This window comes from Passer montanus, unplaced genomic scaffold (assembly GCF_014805655.1).
Source record: "Passer montanus isolate IOZ18808 unplaced genomic scaffold, ASM1480565v1 scaffold71, whole genome shotgun sequence".
NCBI classification, from domain to species: domain Eukaryota; kingdom Metazoa; phylum Chordata; class Aves; order Passeriformes; family Passeridae; genus Passer; species Passer montanus.
The window spans coordinates 1,974,220-1,994,456 of NW_024372259.1; the positions used below are offsets into that span (position 1 = coordinate 1,974,220).

General features: G+C 39.7%; 1 protein-coding gene across 5 annotated transcripts in view; it reads left to right on the plus strand.

Moving 5' to 3' along the window:
* CEP350 (centrosomal protein 350) overlaps positions 1-20,237 on the plus strand; it is a 72,583-nt gene that overhangs the window by 36,591 nt on the left and 15,755 nt on the right. For 4 of the 5 annotated variants that reach the window (XM_039730198.1, XM_039730197.1, XM_039730195.1 and 1 more), the window contains exons 21-33: positions 306-425; positions 959-1,125; positions 1,605-1,801; positions 2,333-2,517; positions 3,443-3,530; positions 3,747-3,893; positions 4,664-4,821; positions 8,372-8,494; positions 12,128-12,327; positions 14,566-14,777; positions 15,984-16,128; positions 18,992-19,152; positions 19,748-19,887. In XM_039730198.1, coding sequence (XP_039586132.1) covers positions 306-425; positions 959-1,125; positions 1,605-1,801; positions 2,333-2,517; positions 3,443-3,530; positions 3,747-3,893; positions 4,664-4,821; positions 8,372-8,494; positions 12,128-12,327; positions 14,566-14,777; positions 15,984-16,128; positions 18,992-19,152; positions 19,748-19,887 — 2,043 coding nt within the window. The remainder of the gene's footprint in view (positions 1-305; positions 426-958; positions 1,126-1,604; positions 1,802-2,332; positions 2,518-3,442; positions 3,531-3,746; positions 3,894-4,663; positions 4,822-8,371; positions 8,495-12,127; positions 12,328-14,565; positions 14,778-15,983; positions 16,129-18,991; positions 19,153-19,747; positions 19,888-20,237) is intronic. The other variant, XM_039730199.1, reaches the window with a different exon arrangement.

A 20,237-nucleotide genomic window follows, 5' to 3' on the forward strand; every position in this document is an offset into this window, starting at 1 on the left:
TGCAGAAAATGTTAAGATGTCATAATGAGTGAGCATTTAAGATGAACTTGGATTCCATCTTTATGCCCCTAATAGCATACACCAAAGGTGACATTAATTGGTTCTGTGAAACTCTACATAAAGTGGTAGAAAAAGTTGATCTAAATCTTTTGTGGGATGATTTAACCCAGTTTAAGCTTTAAGAAATGTTTTAGCATTAATTTTAGCTGTTACTGCTTCTAGTAAACTGATGAAACCTCATGAAAACGGTATTAGTCCTATGTTTAAGACAATGCAGATTTACCCTAAATGCTTCTCATTTCCAGGAAATGTGAGTCTGGTGCCATATCACAAGGTAAAGAGGAGACAGGTGACTCAAAACAGATGTACTCACCAATGTTTGATAGTTACTCTGAGTCCTCGAGATCAAAGGTTCATGATCAGAGGTAAGAAGCTTTTTGTGTCCTGTTCACTTACCTGATGTAGTTAGGTCCCATTAAGTTTCTCACAGCCCCTCTCTGATCTTGAACTGGAAGAATGTTGTCCTCTGTAGTTCTCCTAACTTCTAAAACAGAATTTCTAACTTAGTCATTCTTCTAAAATCTGAAAGAAAATGTGTTTGCATTTGTTTCTCATCACTACTCACTGCCAGGTAAAGGATGTGCATACCTTCAGAACCACATGGATTTTAAACTAGAATTAAACCAACAATCAGTAATTTGAATGAGCTCACTGGCAGGTAAAGGATGCGCATACCTTCAGACCACATGGATTTTAAACTAGAATTAAACCAACAATCAGTAATTTGAATGAAACTTAGAATTTTAAAGTAGCCAAACTGCATTTTGAAACCAAAACCAAACCCTCTGCATGTTGTTTATTGTTGTGTTGTTAATCATGGTGTGTACAGTAGTAATGTAACATAAGTATTTTGAAATGTGCAAAGTATTTTTAAAAACATAATCTCTGGGTGACACAGTAGTACCAGCAGCCGCCAGGAGAGCCCTTCAGTTCCATCTTCTAAGGAGAATGAGAAAAAACCTTCTCATCATGAGAAGACAGCCAGCAGTATTGAAGAGCAGGCTCAGACTGCTGCAGATGATTCCCTGCCCAGTGACAGTGTTTTGTCCCTGCCAGATGAAAAAGGTTGGCTCTGCTGCTGGTGTGTGATGGGTCTGAAGGTGGGGAGGGGGAGGGAGGGAGGGTGGTGCTGTTTCAGAATGAATTTCTGAAATAAATGGGGGAAATTGTTGAAGAAAGCTGAGCCCCAAGTGAATTGTAGTCTCTTAAGAGGTAACACAGATTGGCACAGTGAGAGGGGAGCCTTTGAGATTCTGCTGTGTTAGCTTAGCCACATGCTCACGTGCTGAACCTGTAGGCACAGCACCAAATGTTTCAGCAACTCCAGATGTGTTTATACCTTATACACAAATCTGTTAGGTCTCTCAAAGCTGGATAATAGATGTTTTCTAACTCAAAATCACTCTTTCCTGAACACCCATTTTTCTACATTAGTTACCTCCCTGTCTTTCTGCCCCCCCTAACATTAGTGGGATGAGACAGACTAAAATTGCATTCATGGTGCAAGACTGAGTGGAAAGCAGCTTCCCTGATTTCTCCCTCAGATTCCGCTTCTGTTGCAACAGAGTATTCCCTGAAATTTGATGAGTCCATGACAGAGGACGAGATTGAAGAAAAATCTTTTCGGTCTTTGCTGCCCTCTGAGAGTCATCGCAGAAATAATCTGGAGAAGAAGAGAGGCAGTCGTGATGATTCTGATGAGGAAGTGTCCCCAGACAAAACAGCTCTGTCATCTATCAAGGTAGATGAGGCAACCATCTTTAAGTTAAATTAAATGAACTGAGCTGACGTGGTTAAGCTGATAAGCTTCAAGTGAGCTGTTCTTAGCTGTGTTTGCAGGGTTGAGGATTCCTTTCCTCCCTGTGGTTCTCTGAGCATCTCAAAACAGAGAGATGTGTGAATCATGCTGTATGTCACTGTTGTTCAAGTGTAGTGACTTAAGAAACAATCCATCCAGGCCTCTACCTTGTGGCTTAGGAGGAGTGACTTTTTGAGGTAGGTTTTAGAAGTGGATTAAGTCCTCCAACTATACTAACACAGAGCTAGGAAATACAAGAAGATGCTTCATCTCTCTGGCCAAAGTGGGGACCTCCCAAAACTGTCACACAGGGCAAAAATAGCTGGTCTGCACAAAGCTCAGAGAAAAAACAGCTTTCCTTCCTGCATCTATTTTTGTCTATCTGTGTATATACACACACAGGCATGCACTTTGCAATTGAAAAAAAGCCATGGCATTTCTGTGGGTTTGTGCCAACTTTGTCTTTCCTTCCAGGAGCTAAGCATGCCGTTCTCAGGGGGGCAAGACAGTTTCTCTAAGTTTACCATGGAGATGGTAAGGCAGTACATGAAGGAGGAGGAAATGCGAGCAGCTCATCAGTCCTCACTCCTCCGGCTCCGGGAGAAGGCTCTCAAAGAGAAGACCAAGGCTGAGCTGGCATGGCTGGAACACCAGAAGAAGTAAGGCAGCTCTTCAGATACATAACTGCTGACTGACCATTTCCTTCTACTTTTCAAGGTTTTGTTTCCACCTTACAGCTCCCTTACTAAGTATTAATGGTTGAACTCATCTTCTGACATCAGTATTCTGTACAGTTGTTAATGGGGCTTGGGAAGAACAGGACCCAGTTTATAAATGTGCTTTGATATTTACATTGAATGGGGTTTGATTGAGAATTTCACTGAAAGAGTAGAAGAGTAGATGTTTGTTGTCATTTGGAGAAGGTAGTTGCCAACCATTCCTGTGCACATCTTAATTCAGGAAGATACAGAACTGTCAAACAGTTTGACCTTTCTTTGCTTGATGTGTATCTGAAGTCATTTTAGTTGACTCAGGCCACATTTTGTGAATCTTGATACATATTGTGCTTAGTGATTTGCTTCCAGTCTAAGATAATGCTTTGTCCTGAAATCCACTGGAAGTACCCACTCATACTAGTAAACAGCAGTGGCCAGATTTAATCAGTAATTTTCTCTGCATGAGAGTACCATTGTTCAGCAGACATTTTCTTACAATGTCTTGTTATTATGGATTTGACAAAGGAGTATTAGGTAGTGAGCCAAGTGCCCTTTCTTGTATGTTTCTCAAGTGGTGAGTGTGCTACCTCTGCAGAGCTTCTGTCCATTCTTGTGTGATCTCCTATTACTTGCACTGGCCTTTTTGCTGTTCCTGTCTGAACAAACTATGCAAAATATTCCACCACAGAGCATGCCAGGGATTGAGGTATATACTCTTGTGCAGAATAGGAAAAATAAACTTTTTTTTTTTCACTTTAAAGAGTAAAAGGCCTGTCATGCACTTTTTTAATATTACTTTATTATTATTTATTGTTATGAAGTAATTTCGGTACTTTATTTATACTTCTTTCTTTCAATCTATTTGCAGGCATTTGCGAGACAAGGGAGAGGATGACAAGATGCCTCCTATTCGAAAGAGGCAGCGTGGTCTGCTGCTGAGGTTACAGCAGGAAAAGGTAAGGAATGCCCTCTAGGAAAGTCCTGTTGAAAGCTATGGGTACCCACTAAAAGTTTCAGACACTGTAAATATAGGAATGGAGAACCAGCAGTATTTCTTACCTGTAAGTTTTAATTTGCATTTCAGCACGTTGTTCTCAAGGGTCCTTCTCTATCTGTGATCTCATGATTGAGACTCTGAAATGTTCTCATGCTGACTCTTTTACACCTAAAAGGCAGAAATCAAACGTCTCCAGGAGGCAAACAAGGCTGCTCGGAAGGAGAGGCAGCTCATCCTTAAACAGCAGGCGGAGATCGAGCGAATCCGTCACACTACGATGAAGCTGCAGGAAAAACTGAAATCTGCAGGAGAAAACAAGCTGGTGAGTGTTCAGCACAGAAACTGGAGTCTTCCCTCTTCACCATGCAGCTTCAGTGTTTATAGGAATGGAAGGATACTAGATTGGACCTTTCACTTGGTAGTTTGGTCTGCCTGAAGTGACCACACCCCTTTATCTCAGCAGTTTATGTTTAATTTCTTTAGAGCATCATTTAAGGAAATGCCTTTGGAGAAGCTACAAAATGTTTTAAACTTGCAGTAGATGATGTTTGTTCATTCTCAAGGTGAACTAATGACTTTGGGAATGTGAGTTTTTTGATGCTTAGATGTCTCAGGCTTTGATTTTTGTTTGATTATTCGACATGCCCAAAGTACTAAATATAAGCACTAATCCCCAAACTTCCTTATGTGTGTGTTAGGGTAATTATGCTAAATTTATGCATCTACTTGCCTCCTTATAAGATTTTGAGAAGACACAAGTTTAACAACAGTACTGTAGAAAAGATTGATTTCCTGTTTGGGTAACTGAATTCTGGTGGTTTGTTGCTTTGGCGGGCTTTTTGGTTTGGTTTTTTTGTTGTTGTTTTTGTTCTGGATAAAGTTAGGGGAAAACTTAAATTATGGAGAGAAAGGGTGTGCTAAAAGCTGTGTGTCAAATAAAAGGGAGGTTATGAAGATAAATCTGCAAGTGGACAGCCTTATCTGAAGCAGTATTTAATATAATTTAGAGATTACAAGCTAAATTAACACAATTTAAAAAGGATTTTGAAATAGTCTTGTAATACTTCTTTTTTATTTTAACTTTAATTGCAGGAGCTTCCCAGTGAGGATGACATCAAGCAGAGCAATGGTTCCAGCCCTCTTCCAACTGATGCAGAAACACGCAGCCCTTCCCCAATCTCCATCTCCAGCAGTGAGACCAGCAGCATTATGCAGAAACTTAAAAAAATGCGCAGCAGAATGGATGAAAAGTAACTATACCTTTTTTTTTTTCTTTTAAAAAAGTTTGCTGTTTTAATGGGACAAGTTGGTTTGGCCTAAATCTGCACTAAAAATGTCCATCAAAAATGTTGGTGGTGTTGATATCACACTTGGATCTGAATTGCCTGAAAAACAGCTGATTGGAAGCATGAATAAAACTATATTAATTCTTGATCATAATAATTTAAAGGCTGAAGTTCCTGCATGATTCAAACATTATGGCAGACCATGTGGTCAAGGTTTTATTAAAGAAGATTTGGTTTAATATTCTTTTTACTTGATGGAGTTGGTAGAAGCACAGCAGCTTAAGAGGTGTTGATGTTTGTAGGTACAAGGAGTATGGACAGGTTGTGACTTCACAGCACATCCTGTCAGAGTTTCTCTTGCAATGAGACCTGAAGTCAAATGGTCAAAATGGTGCCTGTACTTTGTATCTCCCCTTTAACCTTAAAGAGTGAAAAAATATGGGGAGTGAGATTCTGGAATTGCAGTGCACATTTTTGAGTTGAAATGTAACTTGTAACAGCAATTATCTTATGCAAAAACTAGTAACTGAGTTTCAGATCTGGCTCACAGAAAGACACTGAGGTTGTCAGGTATGTGATTTCTATCTAATTATCCAACTGCTGAATTTTAATTCTGATTGCATTTAAATCAGCTAGGATGAACTCTTTAAATATTAATGGAAATTATATGTATGTGCCTGAGAATATATGTGGTTTACAGGTTGGAAGAATGTTGAAAATGTTTGTTAGGCTCCAGAGGAAATAACAAAATCTGTGTGGCAGTTCCTGTGTCTGAAAAACTAAAATGAATCTCCTGATTTTGCCTGTGAAGTTGTTTTAGACAAAAAATTGTTTCTGCATCCTTTTGGTGTAGGAATCATTTTGTGTGCATGAAACATCCCAAACACTTTACCTACTTGTGCTCATTAGTTTGAAGCTCTAAATTCTTATTTGAGGCTAATTCATTGAAAGTCTGACTTCTTCCAGTTGCCACAAGAAACAGTCTTTGCTTAAACAATTCTTTTGAGCTTAGAACCAAGACAGTCACTGCACTTCAGTCCATGTGGGTGATCTTTGGAATGTGTTTTCTCTTGAGATTCAAACACAGCTGGATAAAACATCCCAAAGCAAGCAGTGCCATGTACAGGCCAGCTGTCCTTGGCTCCTTGGCAGCCTGTTTGCTTGCAGTCATTTGAGAAGCACATTTCCCACCCATGCATGTGTTTGATTATGATGAAAATAAAACCCAACAGCAGTAAGGAAGGCTTTGGTGTGAGTGGGGAAAACTCAAAACCTGTTGTAGTTTCACGGCCTTTATGTCTAGCCTGACTTGGTTGCTGTTTTATTCTGACTCCTCTGGTGGCATCTGTTAAATTGAACAGCCAAAATCACTGATAATTAAAAGTTGCTGAGGTGTCATATTTCTAAAACTAAACTCACGGCATTCCAAACTGTATGAAATGAAAACCACCCCATTATCATAGTGGCAAATTCTCAAAGTATCTTTTGAGACTGGTAAATGACTTAAGATAGAGACTTGAAAAGTGTGTGTGTTGTAGGCCATGCTGACTTCTAGGGTTTCATGAAAATAATGTTTGTCTTCTGATCTTATGTTTTTGTTAAAAGGGGATCTTTATCTTATTTTTTCCCCACAAACAAATGCAACAAATTTCAAATGGTGATAAAAAAAAACAATCAGCAGCTTAGGAAGTTTGAGATACACTATTAATATTAAAAGAGATGACAAATATACTTGTATATTCAAAACTTCTTTGCTACTTTTTATCAGCTAGTGGCTTTGTCAATATTGTTCTTGAAATTTATTTTTTCAAAGTACATTCATTTCTAAGCCACACTTAAAATTGTATAAAGGCTTATGTATTACAAGGGATAGTAGCAGATACAAAGTATGTTCTACCTTTAAGGATATTTTAGTCATGATTTGATTATTATTTTATGTAGTTGGAAATATTGCTCACCTGGAGAATACTTTTCAAAAGCTGGATACCAAGATTTGAGATGGAACAATTACTTTAAGCAGAATAAGTGGAAATTGTGTGTAATCTATGTGGTCATGTGTTTTTGGTTTTATGATTTTAAAAGTCTTGGATTGTTTTATATGTTAAAAGGAGGAAGTAGTTTATGTAAGCATAAATGACTCTCTAAAACTTGATTTCCCTCTTATACAGTTTTTGCACACCTTTGGCAGGTGTCTAGGTAGTGAGCAGTGTTTAATGATTGAAAAACAGTGCTGACTTGGTATCTTTTTGTTAATGCCTTCATTTGTAAAGCACATAACAATAGCAGTAAGATGTTTGGTTTGGGGTGCAGTGGCAGCAAGCTGCCATTTGAGGGGAATCAGGGTGGAAAACCTGATTCAGGGTGGAAAATGTCTCAAGGGAAGAAGCTGGATGATAAATATAAAGGAACTAGAGAAAGGAACCGGGAAAGCCTGCTGTGCTGGACTTGCTGTACTCCACAGCAAGGTGGAAATCCTTTGGCTTCCTTACTTAGGAGGCAGCTTTAATACTTGTCTTGTGCTAAAAGGGGAATGAATGAATGAATAGTTCTGTTTTCATGTTAACTGATGAGTCTGTGTAGCCTGCATGTGAACAGGAGCATGCTCTGTCAAAGAGAATTAACCACTTTCCCCTGGCTTTCCTTGCATATGCAGCATTAATGATAATCTGTGCAATAACAAATTAAATGCTTATTTTCATTTGCTTTTCCTTAGTGTGCTTCTTAGCTTGGATTGTAGTTGATAGAGCTAAATGGAGCATGGTATTTTTCTATAAATTTGATAATTCATTAGGAATTAGCTTAAAATTGTAATAATTTTAAGAAATACCATTTTAAGCAGAGCTGTAAATTATGTAGATTTTTTAATACAATAGGTGTTATCTTTTTGCAGTTAATACTTCAATGAAATAGATGAGTATTCTGAGGTCAAGTCTGTACTTCATTGCAAAAAATCCCAATTAGCAGCTATAATGTGATGGCAGGTATATCTGGAACTGTCCATGTTTTAAAAGTGAACTATTTAATCTATTTTTCTTTGCTCTTTTCACTGGTGCTTACCTTACTTTAGAAATAATTTTACTGAGGTTTCGCCAGGTGAAAAAAGTGTGTTTAAAGTTTCAGACCAGGGAACTGTTGATATTGCAAAACCAGCATGCTCTTTAATACCAATAACACACTCTTTTGAGAGAATAGCATGAGATGGGTCAGGCTGAGATATGTTAACTGGTGCCTCTGGAAATCTGCATCAAAGTAATAAAACTCTCCAAAATTTAAAGAAAAATACAGCAATGTGAACGTAGCTTTTCTTGCATTAACAGAAAACCAAGTGTTGCAAGTGTGTGTTCTGTAACCTTCTGCATAACAGTGTATAGTTTTTGTACTGCAGATGTTGGGTATTAACTATACAATGTTAAATGCAATTAATTTTAAAGTTCTTTGCCAGATGCTATCCTTTTCTCATTCTTTCTGCCTTAATTGCTATCTTAGTTTTAAACTCTTCCTCCTTATTTTGTAGACACTGCTCTCCTGTTCACTACTTCTTCTCTGTCTTTACGTCTCACCACTGGGCCTCTCTCAGTGTCTGTTTTCCCAACCTCCACCCCAAATTCCAGCTGTATATCTACAACCAATTGGTCAGGTAACTGTTTATTTCTCCAGTGATAGACTCTTTGATAGAGCATGCTCTGTTCAGTCCTAGAAAGTCCAGAGGTTCTTCAGCAGTGGACATGGTGGACACTTGCCTCACTGTTTGCAGATCTTTATAGGCAGGGGATCACTCCACCCTCAGCACCAGGCTGAGCAGTGCAGGTGATTTGCTGGAGGGAAGGAATGCCATCCAGGGGGACCTGGACAAGCTGGAGGGGTGGGCCAGGGTAACTCTCATGAAGGTCCACGAGGCCAAGTGCAAGGCCCTGCTCCTGGGTCAGGACAATCCCCACTGTCAGTTCAGCCTGGGGAGTGAGTGGATTGAGAGCAGTTCCTCAGAGTAGGACTTGGAGATGCTGATGGACCAAAAAATGGGGTATGACTCTGTAGTGTGCACTTGCAGCCCAGAAAACCACCTCTGTTTTGGGCTGCATGGAAAAACAGCAGGTCAAGGGAGGTGGTTCTGCCCCTCTACTCCACTCTGGTGACACCCCCCTACCTGCAGTCTGGGGTCCCCAGTGTGAGAAGGACATGAACCTGTAGGAACAGGTCCAGAGGAATCCACAAAAAAAAAATAAAGAGAGGGAGCACCTTCCCTATGAAGAAAGGCTGAGAAAGTTGGGCTTGTTCAGTCTGGAGAAGGCTCCAGGGAGACCTTATTGTGCCTTTTCAGCATATACAGTGAGGTTATAAGAAAAATGGAGACGGACTTACCAGGGCCTGTAGGGCAAGGGGTAATGGTTTTAGGCTGAGAGAGGCTAGATCTAGATTAAATATAAGGAAGCAAATGCTGTGGGGTTGGTGAAGCACTGGAACAGCAACCTGTCCCATCCCTGGAAGTGTTCACGTCAGCTGGAACTTTGAGCAACCTGGAGGTTGCTCAACTCTAGCAAAAGGAGTCCCTGCCTGTGGTAGAGGGGTGAAACTAGATGATCTTTAAGGTCAGCTGGAACTTTGAGCAACCTGGTCTAGCAAAAGGAGTCCCTGCCTGTGGTAGAGGGGTGAAACTAGATGATCTTTAATGTCCCTTCCAACCCAAACCATTCCAGGATTCTAATCTCTTAATCCTACTATGTTCTGAGGGGCAAACAGACAGTTCACTTTGCTCCCCCTGTCTGGTTGCTGCTTCAGAATAGCTGCTGAAACCTCATTGTTTGGGCTCATAGTCAATATACCTTAAAATGTGCAAATACGGTTTAAAGCAGCAGGTTAATACTAATATTTGAAATGCATGGATAAAATGTGTGATGTTAGCAGGAGAGAAATATACTTTGAAGTCATGCTGCTGTAATCTGAGTGCTGCTGCTTCCTCATTGCTCCCCCACATTTCCAGCTGCATAGATGCCAGATGTGCTTTTGCAATTTTTTTTTTCTGCTTTTGAGGATAAATGTGTACGCTTGGTGTTGCAACTGGAACCCTCTAGACTGCAGTAAATATTAAGGCAATGCATCTGCTATTTTGTGGCTCTGGCCTTTAAAACCCCAGGGTTATGAAAGGGTCTGCATCTTTGGCCATGCTGCTTTGATCCTCCTCTTCTTGTGGGTTTTTTGTTGAAATCTTTCTCTTCTATCACTTCTGTTGACTTATCTTTCTTATTAAGTAGTTCTTCTGTGATAATTATTTTCATGACAATTTCATTAATTCTCCTCCTGTTTATGGTTTTCTGGATTAATTCATTTGACATCTGCTTTTAAGGATTCCTGCTCTTTGAATTCATTTATTTCAGCCTTTCTCTGCATTTTATTTCAACTTGACCTGCCTCTCTCAGGACCCAGTAAACTGCAAAACTTCCTGATGATATCAAACAGTAGGTGAAGAAAGAAGAAAAAGTTGCTTTTTGCATTGAGGTCATTGTAATAATGACCTCTAAAACAAGTTCCACATGCATGATCTGCTGGACTAATTGGAACTGATGTGTGTGTGAGAGTAAGCGTGGATAGATCTGATAGTGCTGGTGAAAGACAGAACATTATCATGACTGTCCCTGTCACGTTTGTAATGCAATTGCTGTTGGTAGTTTGCTCTGTTAATGACACCAGCTGTCAGTTTTGCACAAGTGGAGATGATGTTTGATGTTTGTCCATAGGGAGTGATAAAATTATTCAGAAAATCATGGAATCTGGCAGCTTGAAGGTGGCAGATGTTCAGAGATTCTGGGGTGCTTCTGTTTTTCTCCTCCTCTTGCTTTGACCATCAGAAAGAAGATTGTGAGCATCTCTAACTGGCTTCTGAAACTTTTCATGTCATAACTTGCTCCCTTTGTCTGAATCTGTCTTAGAGAAGGATTTATCTGAATCTCAACCTTTCTGATCAACTGCCAGCTCACTTTTCCAGGGAACAGAACAAACACTGAGTGAACAAATGAGAAATGTCCCTTAGCAGGCAAGACCTGCACATTAGTCACTTGGCTATTGCAGACTCTGTAAATAAAAGGGTTTTTTGAAACATGAGAGATTAAAAAGCACAAATGAGATTATTATCTGCTTTGCAGCTTAAAAACTTTGATGCTAAGTGCTTGAGATGGCTTGAAAGTTATAAGGACATTTGCAAAAACAAAGTATCACAAGTCTTTGAAGTCTGCCTTCTACAGCACCACAACTTCTGTACCAATGGCAAACTCTCTCTAGCTGGCAAGCTATGGACTTCCTACAGAGTGATTCTGTGACATCTTAAAGCTTTCAGTATAGGAGATTAATAGATTGATAGACACTCTTCTCTAGACTTGGCATGCCAGAGGAAGTGTGTGCAGTTGATGTTGAATTTGCTCCCAATTTACTGTCTGAAGGGTTAAGTGCTATGGTTACTTCAGTGCTCAGAAATGAGACAGGAGCTGGCAGAGAGATCAAGTGTGTGCACACAAACCTATTCATACCTACCAAATCCTGTGAGAGTTTTGTCAATTCTAAGGTTTCATGGATCACTTAAGAGCTCTTTGTCAGAAAGAAAATATCTACGAATTTTCAGCATGAGCTTTAATTTTTATTTCTTCTTAAACTGCCAGCCAGGTATGTTAGTAGCTGGGAAGAAACAGTCTGGCATGGTTATTCTCTTGATGCTGTCAGCTCGCAATTAACATTCCAAGTGTACCAGTCCATAGAGATGATGCTTAAAGGAAGAAGGATTAAAGTTCCAGGAGGACTATTAATATAGAATCATCTTCTCTTATAATAACGTATTTGGAAAAAATGGGGCAACTGAGGTTACAATTTTTCTGTCACTGGGATTAGCAAAAAAGGAAAGTTCATTTTTCAAACAGTCACGGCTTTCTAGAAGGTTCCAGTTTAATACCACAGGTACATTTCATGTCCTGAAATTGGGAACTTTTTTCTGTTTAGTATAGTGCATATGATCTTCATGATTTTGAAGATTTTTTAAATATAAACAGCCTCTTTACAGTATAGTGTAGACTTTGGTGTATTATCTCCTGCAGAGAAAAGAACTCTTGTCTACTTGTGGGGATTTTGCAGCAGCACATCAGAAGTCTGGGAGATAGCAGCTATTGTGGCTATTATCCTAGAAAACAAACTGAACAACTGCAGCTCTGGGAATGGTGGCAGTGGAGCATGGGTGCTGGGAGCTCGGCGTGGCTGGCTGCTGTGGCATTGTGTGTGCTCTGCCTGCCAGGTTCCTGACCAAGCGGGAGCAGAAGCTGATGCAGCGCCGGCAGCACGCGGAGGAGCTGCTGGAGTGGAAACGGCGCCTGGACGCCGAGGAGGCCGAAATACGGAGGATGGAAAAGCAGGCTCTGGCTGCCTGGGACAAAGAGCTGCTCAAAACCAAGATGGCCAAGAAAGAGCTGGGGGATCAGAGAGCTGAGCCCAAAGGTAATGGGGACTGGGGAGAAGTGACACGTGTGATAAGAGAGAAGGATTGCATAGGTTTGTTTCCTTTTCTGATATTTTGGTTGCTTTCTGGACTCTCTTGGAATCTCAAGTTCTGCGCTCTGTTGCCTGTTTTACACCATAGTTAAATGTGTGTTTCTCCTTTGCTATGTATCCTCCCAAGTGAACAGTGCAGCATAAGCCCATCAGTCACTTCTATATACAATTTTTAGACTGTATTTCTGTCTTTCAAAGTAAAAATATTACAGTATGGCATGATTATAGCAATGTATTGAACAACTTGGACTACAAGGTGCATGAGCCATTTTCACTTATTACTGTTCTTACCAGGATTTTCTCAGGGCCCTCTGGAATTCATCAAGGTTACTAAGACATAAGCTGTGCTAAAATAAGAAAGAAGAAGCTGAGAAACCAAATTCCAAAACCACGAGAACTCAATAATGGGGGGCAGCAAGGCACCTGGACTGTAACCAATCACATATTTTGAGAAGTCCACATCAACAAGCAAAGGCACCAATAAGAAATACGTGATCAGTCTGGCCAGTAGAGTTAGAATGTACAAATAAATGCATAATGTAAACAATAAACAGCTCCTACTTAATCATATTAGTTAATTGTCCAGGAGTCCTGAATTTCCCACACATGCTCTTTTGCTGGTAGTCTTCTGAACTTACTCTGTTAAAATAATTTTCCCCAGTGGTGAGCAAAGTGTCTCTGCTTGTTAGCTTTAGTGCTGGTATTGGTGAGGATGGCTCCTGTCAGGGGCTGCTTTACCATTGTCTAAGTTTTCAAAAATTGAAATAATTCTTTTCTTCCCTCTGTTGTTAATGCCATCTGTTTGAAATGTGTAGCTGAGGTAAAGTATGCTAGGATGTAATTAATAGAAATATAAATGATGCTGTTGTGAGGGAAAATTGAATTCCCAGATGTTGGAAGCTACAACTTCACAGTTCTGTCTAAGTGGATCATGCTGAAGCACAGGGAACTGAATTGCAGTGAGAGAAAGTGATTTCAGGGATTGTTCTAAAAACATATCTATTTTTCTTTTTCCCCCCCTTTACTGAAAGTAGGCCCATCCTTTGAATGTGCAAAGGGAATTCAGAGTAATGTCCTATTGCACTTGTTACTGAAAGAGTCATGTGGATTTTAGGCATTGTAAGACATTTTAAAGATGATGTGTGTATGGGTCAGTAAGTTCCCATGAACAAAAATTCAGCACAAATGCTGAATTCTTATCAATAAGTGAGAACTGATTGTATCTATCAGTAAACATTGGAGCACAACCCTGTTTCAGAAGGAAAAGTCCTTCTCCCCAGCCTTTACTCAAAGACTGAATAGTTCTCCATGGCTGCCTAGTAATGCCATGACTCCTGCAGAATTTAGTAAACAGGAATATTGGAAACCCAAATTATTATTTTGTTTGTTGCCATGTGAGAGACTCATGATGAAATCATAACATTAAAATGTTTTCTGCAAGTACTGTAAAGGAAGCAATCAATTCTAAATTCAAGATCTGGCCTGCAGATTATATGCTCCTCCATGACTTCTTCAGACTAATAGTGACTCTTCCTTCTGTATGGTCAACTGGAAGGGCAGGTTTCCTTTAATAATCTTTTCAGAGTGTGTTGTCTGCAAAATGTTAGAATATCCTGAAAACCTCTTTATTTTAGATATTCAGCAATCACTGAGAAGGTTGGGCAGTTCTCACAGATGCACAGAATCATTTGGATTGGAAAAGGCCTTGTGAGATCATAAAATCCAACCTGTTACTGATAACCACCTTATCAACAAGACCAGGGCACTAAGTGCCACATCCACTTGTTTCTTGAACACAAGTCATTCTTTAAATCTTACTTCTCTGGTACACAGGCTTGTTCTTGCTAAATATTTCCCCACCAGTGTCTAGGTGAGTGAAATAATGCTTGTTTGACATGTACTGCTAGCAGTTACTACTTTATCTGCAGACAGCATAGAAAGTTTTCCTTCAACCTTATGCCTTCAGCCTTATATACCTTCAGCTTCTGCACATAATGATGTGCTTTGTTTTTTCTCTCATTGACTCTCAGAAACAGCTAGTGAGGAAGAGTCTCCAGTGCCTTCTTGCTCTCATCTGAATAGTGAAAGCTCTATCCCAGAAGATCTTGGCACCCTTATATACCTTCAGCTTCTGCACATAAGATGGTTTTGATGTGCTTTGTTTTTTCTCTCATTGAATCTCAGAACCAGCTAGTGAGGAAGAGTCTCCAGTGCCTTCTTGCTCTCATCTGAATAGTGAAAGCTCTATCCCAGAAGATCTTGGCAGTCTGGCTGCTGAGTCTGTCCCATCAGAGCCCATGGGCCATGGACAGCCAGAAAGCCCAGATCAGAGTACAATTAATGAAGAAATGGCTTATTCTGAAGATTTCAAGTCCTCTGCATCACCTGGCAAACTGGTGAGTGAGCTGCTCTGCCTTTTGTACTGTTACACACTATCAGAGAATTGGCAAGTACAGCCATCCCAGTTGTCAAAGGAGATAATTGCACTATTAACTAAATCTGTTTTCTGTGTTTATGATACCATTTCACATTACTGTGAGTAATCATTGTGATCAGATGTGTGCTTTGAAGTCTTGAGGAAATATTGTTTCCTCACAGAGTTTAGATATTTTTTAAATTGTGGGTAGTCTTGCAAAACATTTTACGTATGTCACGTAGGTATGCAGGGCTGAGTGGTGGAATACTGACCCAGTTTAGCAGTGTGAATTAGCTGTAGGCCAGCTTGTTGCCATTGTATAAATTCTTTGAGGCCATGGAAGCTATGCTCTGTTTTTCCACTTTGCCTGATTTGCAAGTAATGTATCCCAAAGTGTAGCTATAAGATGAAGAAGCAGACCTGTAACCTCATGCACAGTCCTCTGGGTTTCAGATTGTGTCTGCTTGCTGCTTAATTCTGCCTTATTGTTCTATTCTAATTATTATTTCTAGTTGGATGATAATTTTAATGAGTTTCATCCTGATAACTTTGCCCTGTGCTCAATAAGACAGAAAATTCAGTGTCTGTGGGGTAAAAGAACTGCTTATCTAGACTTATTGCAAATACTTTCTTGGCAGATTTGCTGAGGAGATAATAATAAAATGTCTAATGTGTGCCAGAGGTTATGTCCAAGGTGTCTTAAAGGTTTGTAGGATAATATTGAAGCATTAAGCAGCATTTTAGAAGAATATTTACTCTTTGAGTTTTTGCCTGGCCTCAGAAAAATAGTGCTCTGTTGTTTCAGTGATTCAGAATGTTGTCTTTCACCCTTTACATGAAGTGGTTAATTTTATTAGTTTATTTACTAGGAGTTCCTATTGCTGCAGATGACACAAATGTATTGAACACGTGTGAGTCAGAGCCATGTCAGTTCACTTAGGTGGTAGTAGAGTAGTCTAGGCAGGTTTATTGAAATCTAGGCTCAAAGTAAGCAGGCAGCTGTTGCTGCTCTTGTTATTATTGTTTTATTGTCTAGAAAATATTAAATTCTTCTTAAGATTGTTGTATAGGTACCACTGTTTGAGATGTCCTCTTGTCCTGCTGTTCTTTCCATGTAAGTGGCTCCTGATGACAGTGATCTTTTACTTTCAAACTGCAATCACTTATTTATCCTTTTCTCTTTCAGTCTCCTCCCAAAAGCAGCATATCTGTATCAAAGCAAGACTCCAGCAAAGGCAGCCACAGAACTGGAGGACAGCTGCATTCACCTGTGAAATCCCACCAGACATCTCACAACTGGTCTGATGAATCTTTATCTATGACACAGTCAGGTAAGCGTAATATCCACTTGGGTTTCTGTTGCTTTTTCAAAGCTTTTGCTTTTAACAAACTTAAAATGCAGACATAGATGTGGAGAGGCAGACAAATTCCTGGAAATAGCCAAGGCTTGGGGTTTGTGGGTGTATTTTCCCATTATGTAATATGATCTCTTCAGCTGAAGATCTTAATTTAAGAAGCTTTATGCTTTATAACTTCTTGTAGAAAGCAGTACAGGTTCTGCAAACACATGTGAAGAAGATAAGAGTCCATAGTTAGGGTGGTCCTAGGACTTAAAAATCCCTTTTCTTGCACCCAACTTCAGAAGCAGAACAGCTCTGTTATGTGGCAGTATGGGAGAGACCTTTGAGCCTGCTCTTCCATGTGCAGAATCAATGGATGCTTCAGGACATAGGGGTTTATTTGTGGAAGAGGGCTTGGTCTGTGTGCAGTAAAATAGGGCCTAAGGTGGCATTTTGAACTATAAAATCTCCTGTATGGACTCATACCCTTTATCCAGTACCCAAACTGCCTACTGAGGGGAGGAATACTGGAAGTGAAGTGGTTCAGAGCAGCCCTTTCCCTGCTGTGCTCTCAGCCATGTGGAGTGCAGGGATTCCTGAGCTCCATGCATTGTGCCACCATCATCCACTCTGTTTGCCTGGGAAGCCTTTTTTGACTCTTTCCATGCTTTTAGTCTGTAGAACATCTTGTTTTCCACAGTGCAATTGGTAGAGCACCACATAATATTTTTTAGCAAATGAGATAGCATTTTCCTTCTTGGTTTTTTTTTTTATGGTAAGGCTTCAGTGGAAAAATAATTAGCAGGTTGTCTTGTGTGTATTGGCTGTTGTTTGTGATGGCTGGTAACTTACTGTGAGAAACACCTACATATTTGCACTGAGTAATCTATGTTGGGATTCTGTTTGGAGAGCAGTTTCCAACACAGTGAAGCTTTCAGCACCTTGATAAAGTTATTTTAAAGCTCTGACTCAGCAGTCATATAAGGAAGCCATTATGAAATGTAGAGCAGTCAACAGTGATCACAAAAATAAGCCTTAAAATATTGACAGTCTTTAATTTCAAATTCTAAAGAAAGGTATCAGAGGTGGGAAGCTGATCAGGATGGTGCTGGTTTCACAATAAATCATTCCATTGTGAAGAGACAAATGTTGTGGCCTGCTGACAAACCATGAAGTCATTGCCCTGTCAGTGTGATGCATGTGTAGACAAGGTCCTCAAAGATGAAAGCATGTGCAGATCTTTCCCTTATGAGTTGATCAAGAAATGCTGTAATTACACGCTGGTCACTTACTGTTAGGGAGGAGCTGTTAATTACAGTGGCATCACAAAGAGTTCCTGATTAGCAAGTGAGATTCCATTCTTTTTGTTTGGGTTTTGGGTTTTTAAAAATTCTTTACGTGGTTAACAACAATTGTTAATGCAAAAAGAATACATTAGTTTCATTGCATTTACTGGCTGTTGCTGAGAATGGAATCCTTCATTATGGTGGTTTGCTGTGTTTAGAAAGGAAATGAATTAGGGAAATGTCAGCTGCTCCTGCTAGCTGACCAAAGCATATTGGTAACTGACTTTCTAAACTACCAAGTAAAGTAATCAGCACTTATGAGCACCCAGAAAACACTACAGGTGATACTCAGCATTAGAAAAAAACAAACCAGCCAAAATCCTCCTCTTGGGAGCTGCAGCTGTAGAAGAGGAAGGGGCACATCAGCTCAGGGAGGAGCCCCAGTGAGGCAATGTCAGGTAGTACTTGGAAGAGTTTTTGATAGTTAATTGTGGTAGCAGCAATCTGGGACAAGGATCTTGTTTTGCACTATGTTGGTATACATTTAAAGCAAGAAACAAGTGGACATGGTCAGGTGGATAGAAAAAAACAACTAATGAGAAACTGAGGCAGTCTGTCTGTAGAGTCTGAGAGACTAAGAGGAAATGAGGAAAACTGTTACAGCAGAAATAAGAAAATCAGCAGAGTTACTGGTAGAATTGGGTTACCATGCAGAGACTGGATCTGAGTATCTGGGGACAGTGACAATCTCTGCATTGTTCAAACTGACTTTCCTTCCAGCTGCTGGCCAGTCAGCTCTGTATTTCATAGATGTATTTTGTCTAGGTGGCAGAAAATCTGCATGGGCCAGAAACTTACACTTGGTTTGAAGTACACTGTCCCAAGTGACATTCTCATCCGTGAAGTGTACTCTGCAACTTGAAACTCTGTATTATAATTTTAAGCCTATGTTTCAGATATATTTTGGTGTGCAGCTCCAAGTTGTATTTTTAAATATAAAAATGAATGTCTGCAATACCCAACATGACAAGCAGCTAGTGTTGAAGAGCATAAATGTGTGGTTGGTATAACTTGGTAACAAGTTATTGTATCAGAGCCTATCTCTTTCAAATTAAGCAAGATGCAACACCTTTTTATATCTTTCACGTGTAGTAGTGAACATGAAATCCCACCTTAAGAGTCTTGCTAATAATAATATAATAAATACTATGTTTAATAGTATGTTGGCATTACATTCTTTGACATTTTTCTTGGACTGTATTTTGTAATTAGTGAATGACTGTTTATTGCTTTGCTCAGAATTGTTTTGTGAGGTGCAAATTTGTAAAGAATAAAACTAAATTAAGCAAGATGCAACACCTTTTAATATCTTTCACACGTAGTAGTGAACACGAAATCCCACCTTAAAAGTCTTGCTAATAATAATATGATAAATATTATGTTGGTATTTCATTCTTTGACATTTTTCTTGGACTGTATTTTGTAATTAGTGAATGACTGTTTATTGCTTTGCTCAGAATTGTTTTGTGAGGTGCAAATTTGTAAAGAATAAAACTAAATTTTTTCAGAAACCACCTCTGATCAAAGTGACATCGAAGGACGCATCAGGGCCCTGAAGGATGAGCTACGGAAAAGGAAATCTGTGGTGTACCAGCTGAAAAAGGAGCAGAAAAAGAGACAAAAGGAGAGACTGAAGGCCCAGGAAGCCAGTTTGATCAAACAGCTAGAGGTTAGGAAGAGAAGAAAGAAGGGCAAAGTAACAGATTGTTAGCCTTAGACAAATCTTGATAGTATGGACGTTGTTGGCAAAATATTGTATCAACAGCTGTGAAAGACACATTGTTGTGATAGAAGTGTGACTATTACACAGAATCACAGAACAGTTTGGGTTGGAAAGGACCTTGAAAATCCTTTCATGCCAACCCCCCTGCCATGAGCAGGGCCACCTTCCACTAGACCAGGTTGCTCAAAGCCCCATCCAGCCTGGCTGTTTAACCATTTCCAGTCATGAGCCAGAGCTTTGAGGCAAAAATGCCATTCCCTTTTAAAATGTGTATCTGTAATGGGCTGCTAGCAGCATTCTGGGGGTTATGTATGTTTATACACGTTACTGTCCTAGCTGGGATTAAAGATTAGTGCTCATGTAATTTGGTTTTGGAAGTAAAGTATTGAAATTTCTAGGATTGCAGCTGTAGATTTTGGAAAAGTTAAATAGATTGGTTGATAGAGAAAGTGGGTGTATTCTTTATACTCACTAGGTTTTGATTGTTGAATTGTAGTTGTGGTTTAGTGTATTAACAGCTGGAATTGTTTTCCATGTGCAGTCATATGACGAGTTTATCAAGAAGACTGAAGCAGAGCTGAGCCAAGATCTGGAATCATCACCAACAGCCAAACCTCAGATCAAAACTCCATCCTCAGCTGCTGCTGAAAAACCTAAGATCAAGGCACCACCACTCCATAGGTAGCTGGGATTTCTCCTTCTTTTTGAGATTATTTTGGAGCTGATTGCTGTTTTAGCCAAAACCATGGATGTAAGGAAAGCTGCTAATTTCTGTGCCTTAAAGCACTGGACATTGGCAGTACCCAATTGACCTATTTGCTGCTGTCACCAGACCCAAAACAGATAAGATTTACCATGTCTGTAATCTTACACACCTCACTCTTCTCCTGCTCAGCCTTTCAGGCTCTATTTTCAATTTTTAAAATAATAGTAATTTTCTGTTGTACAAGAATTCTGCCAGATACTGTGCATGGGTTATTAGCCTGAAGGCTTTTTTGTTTTCCATTTTGGTAATGTCCACTGCACTGTGT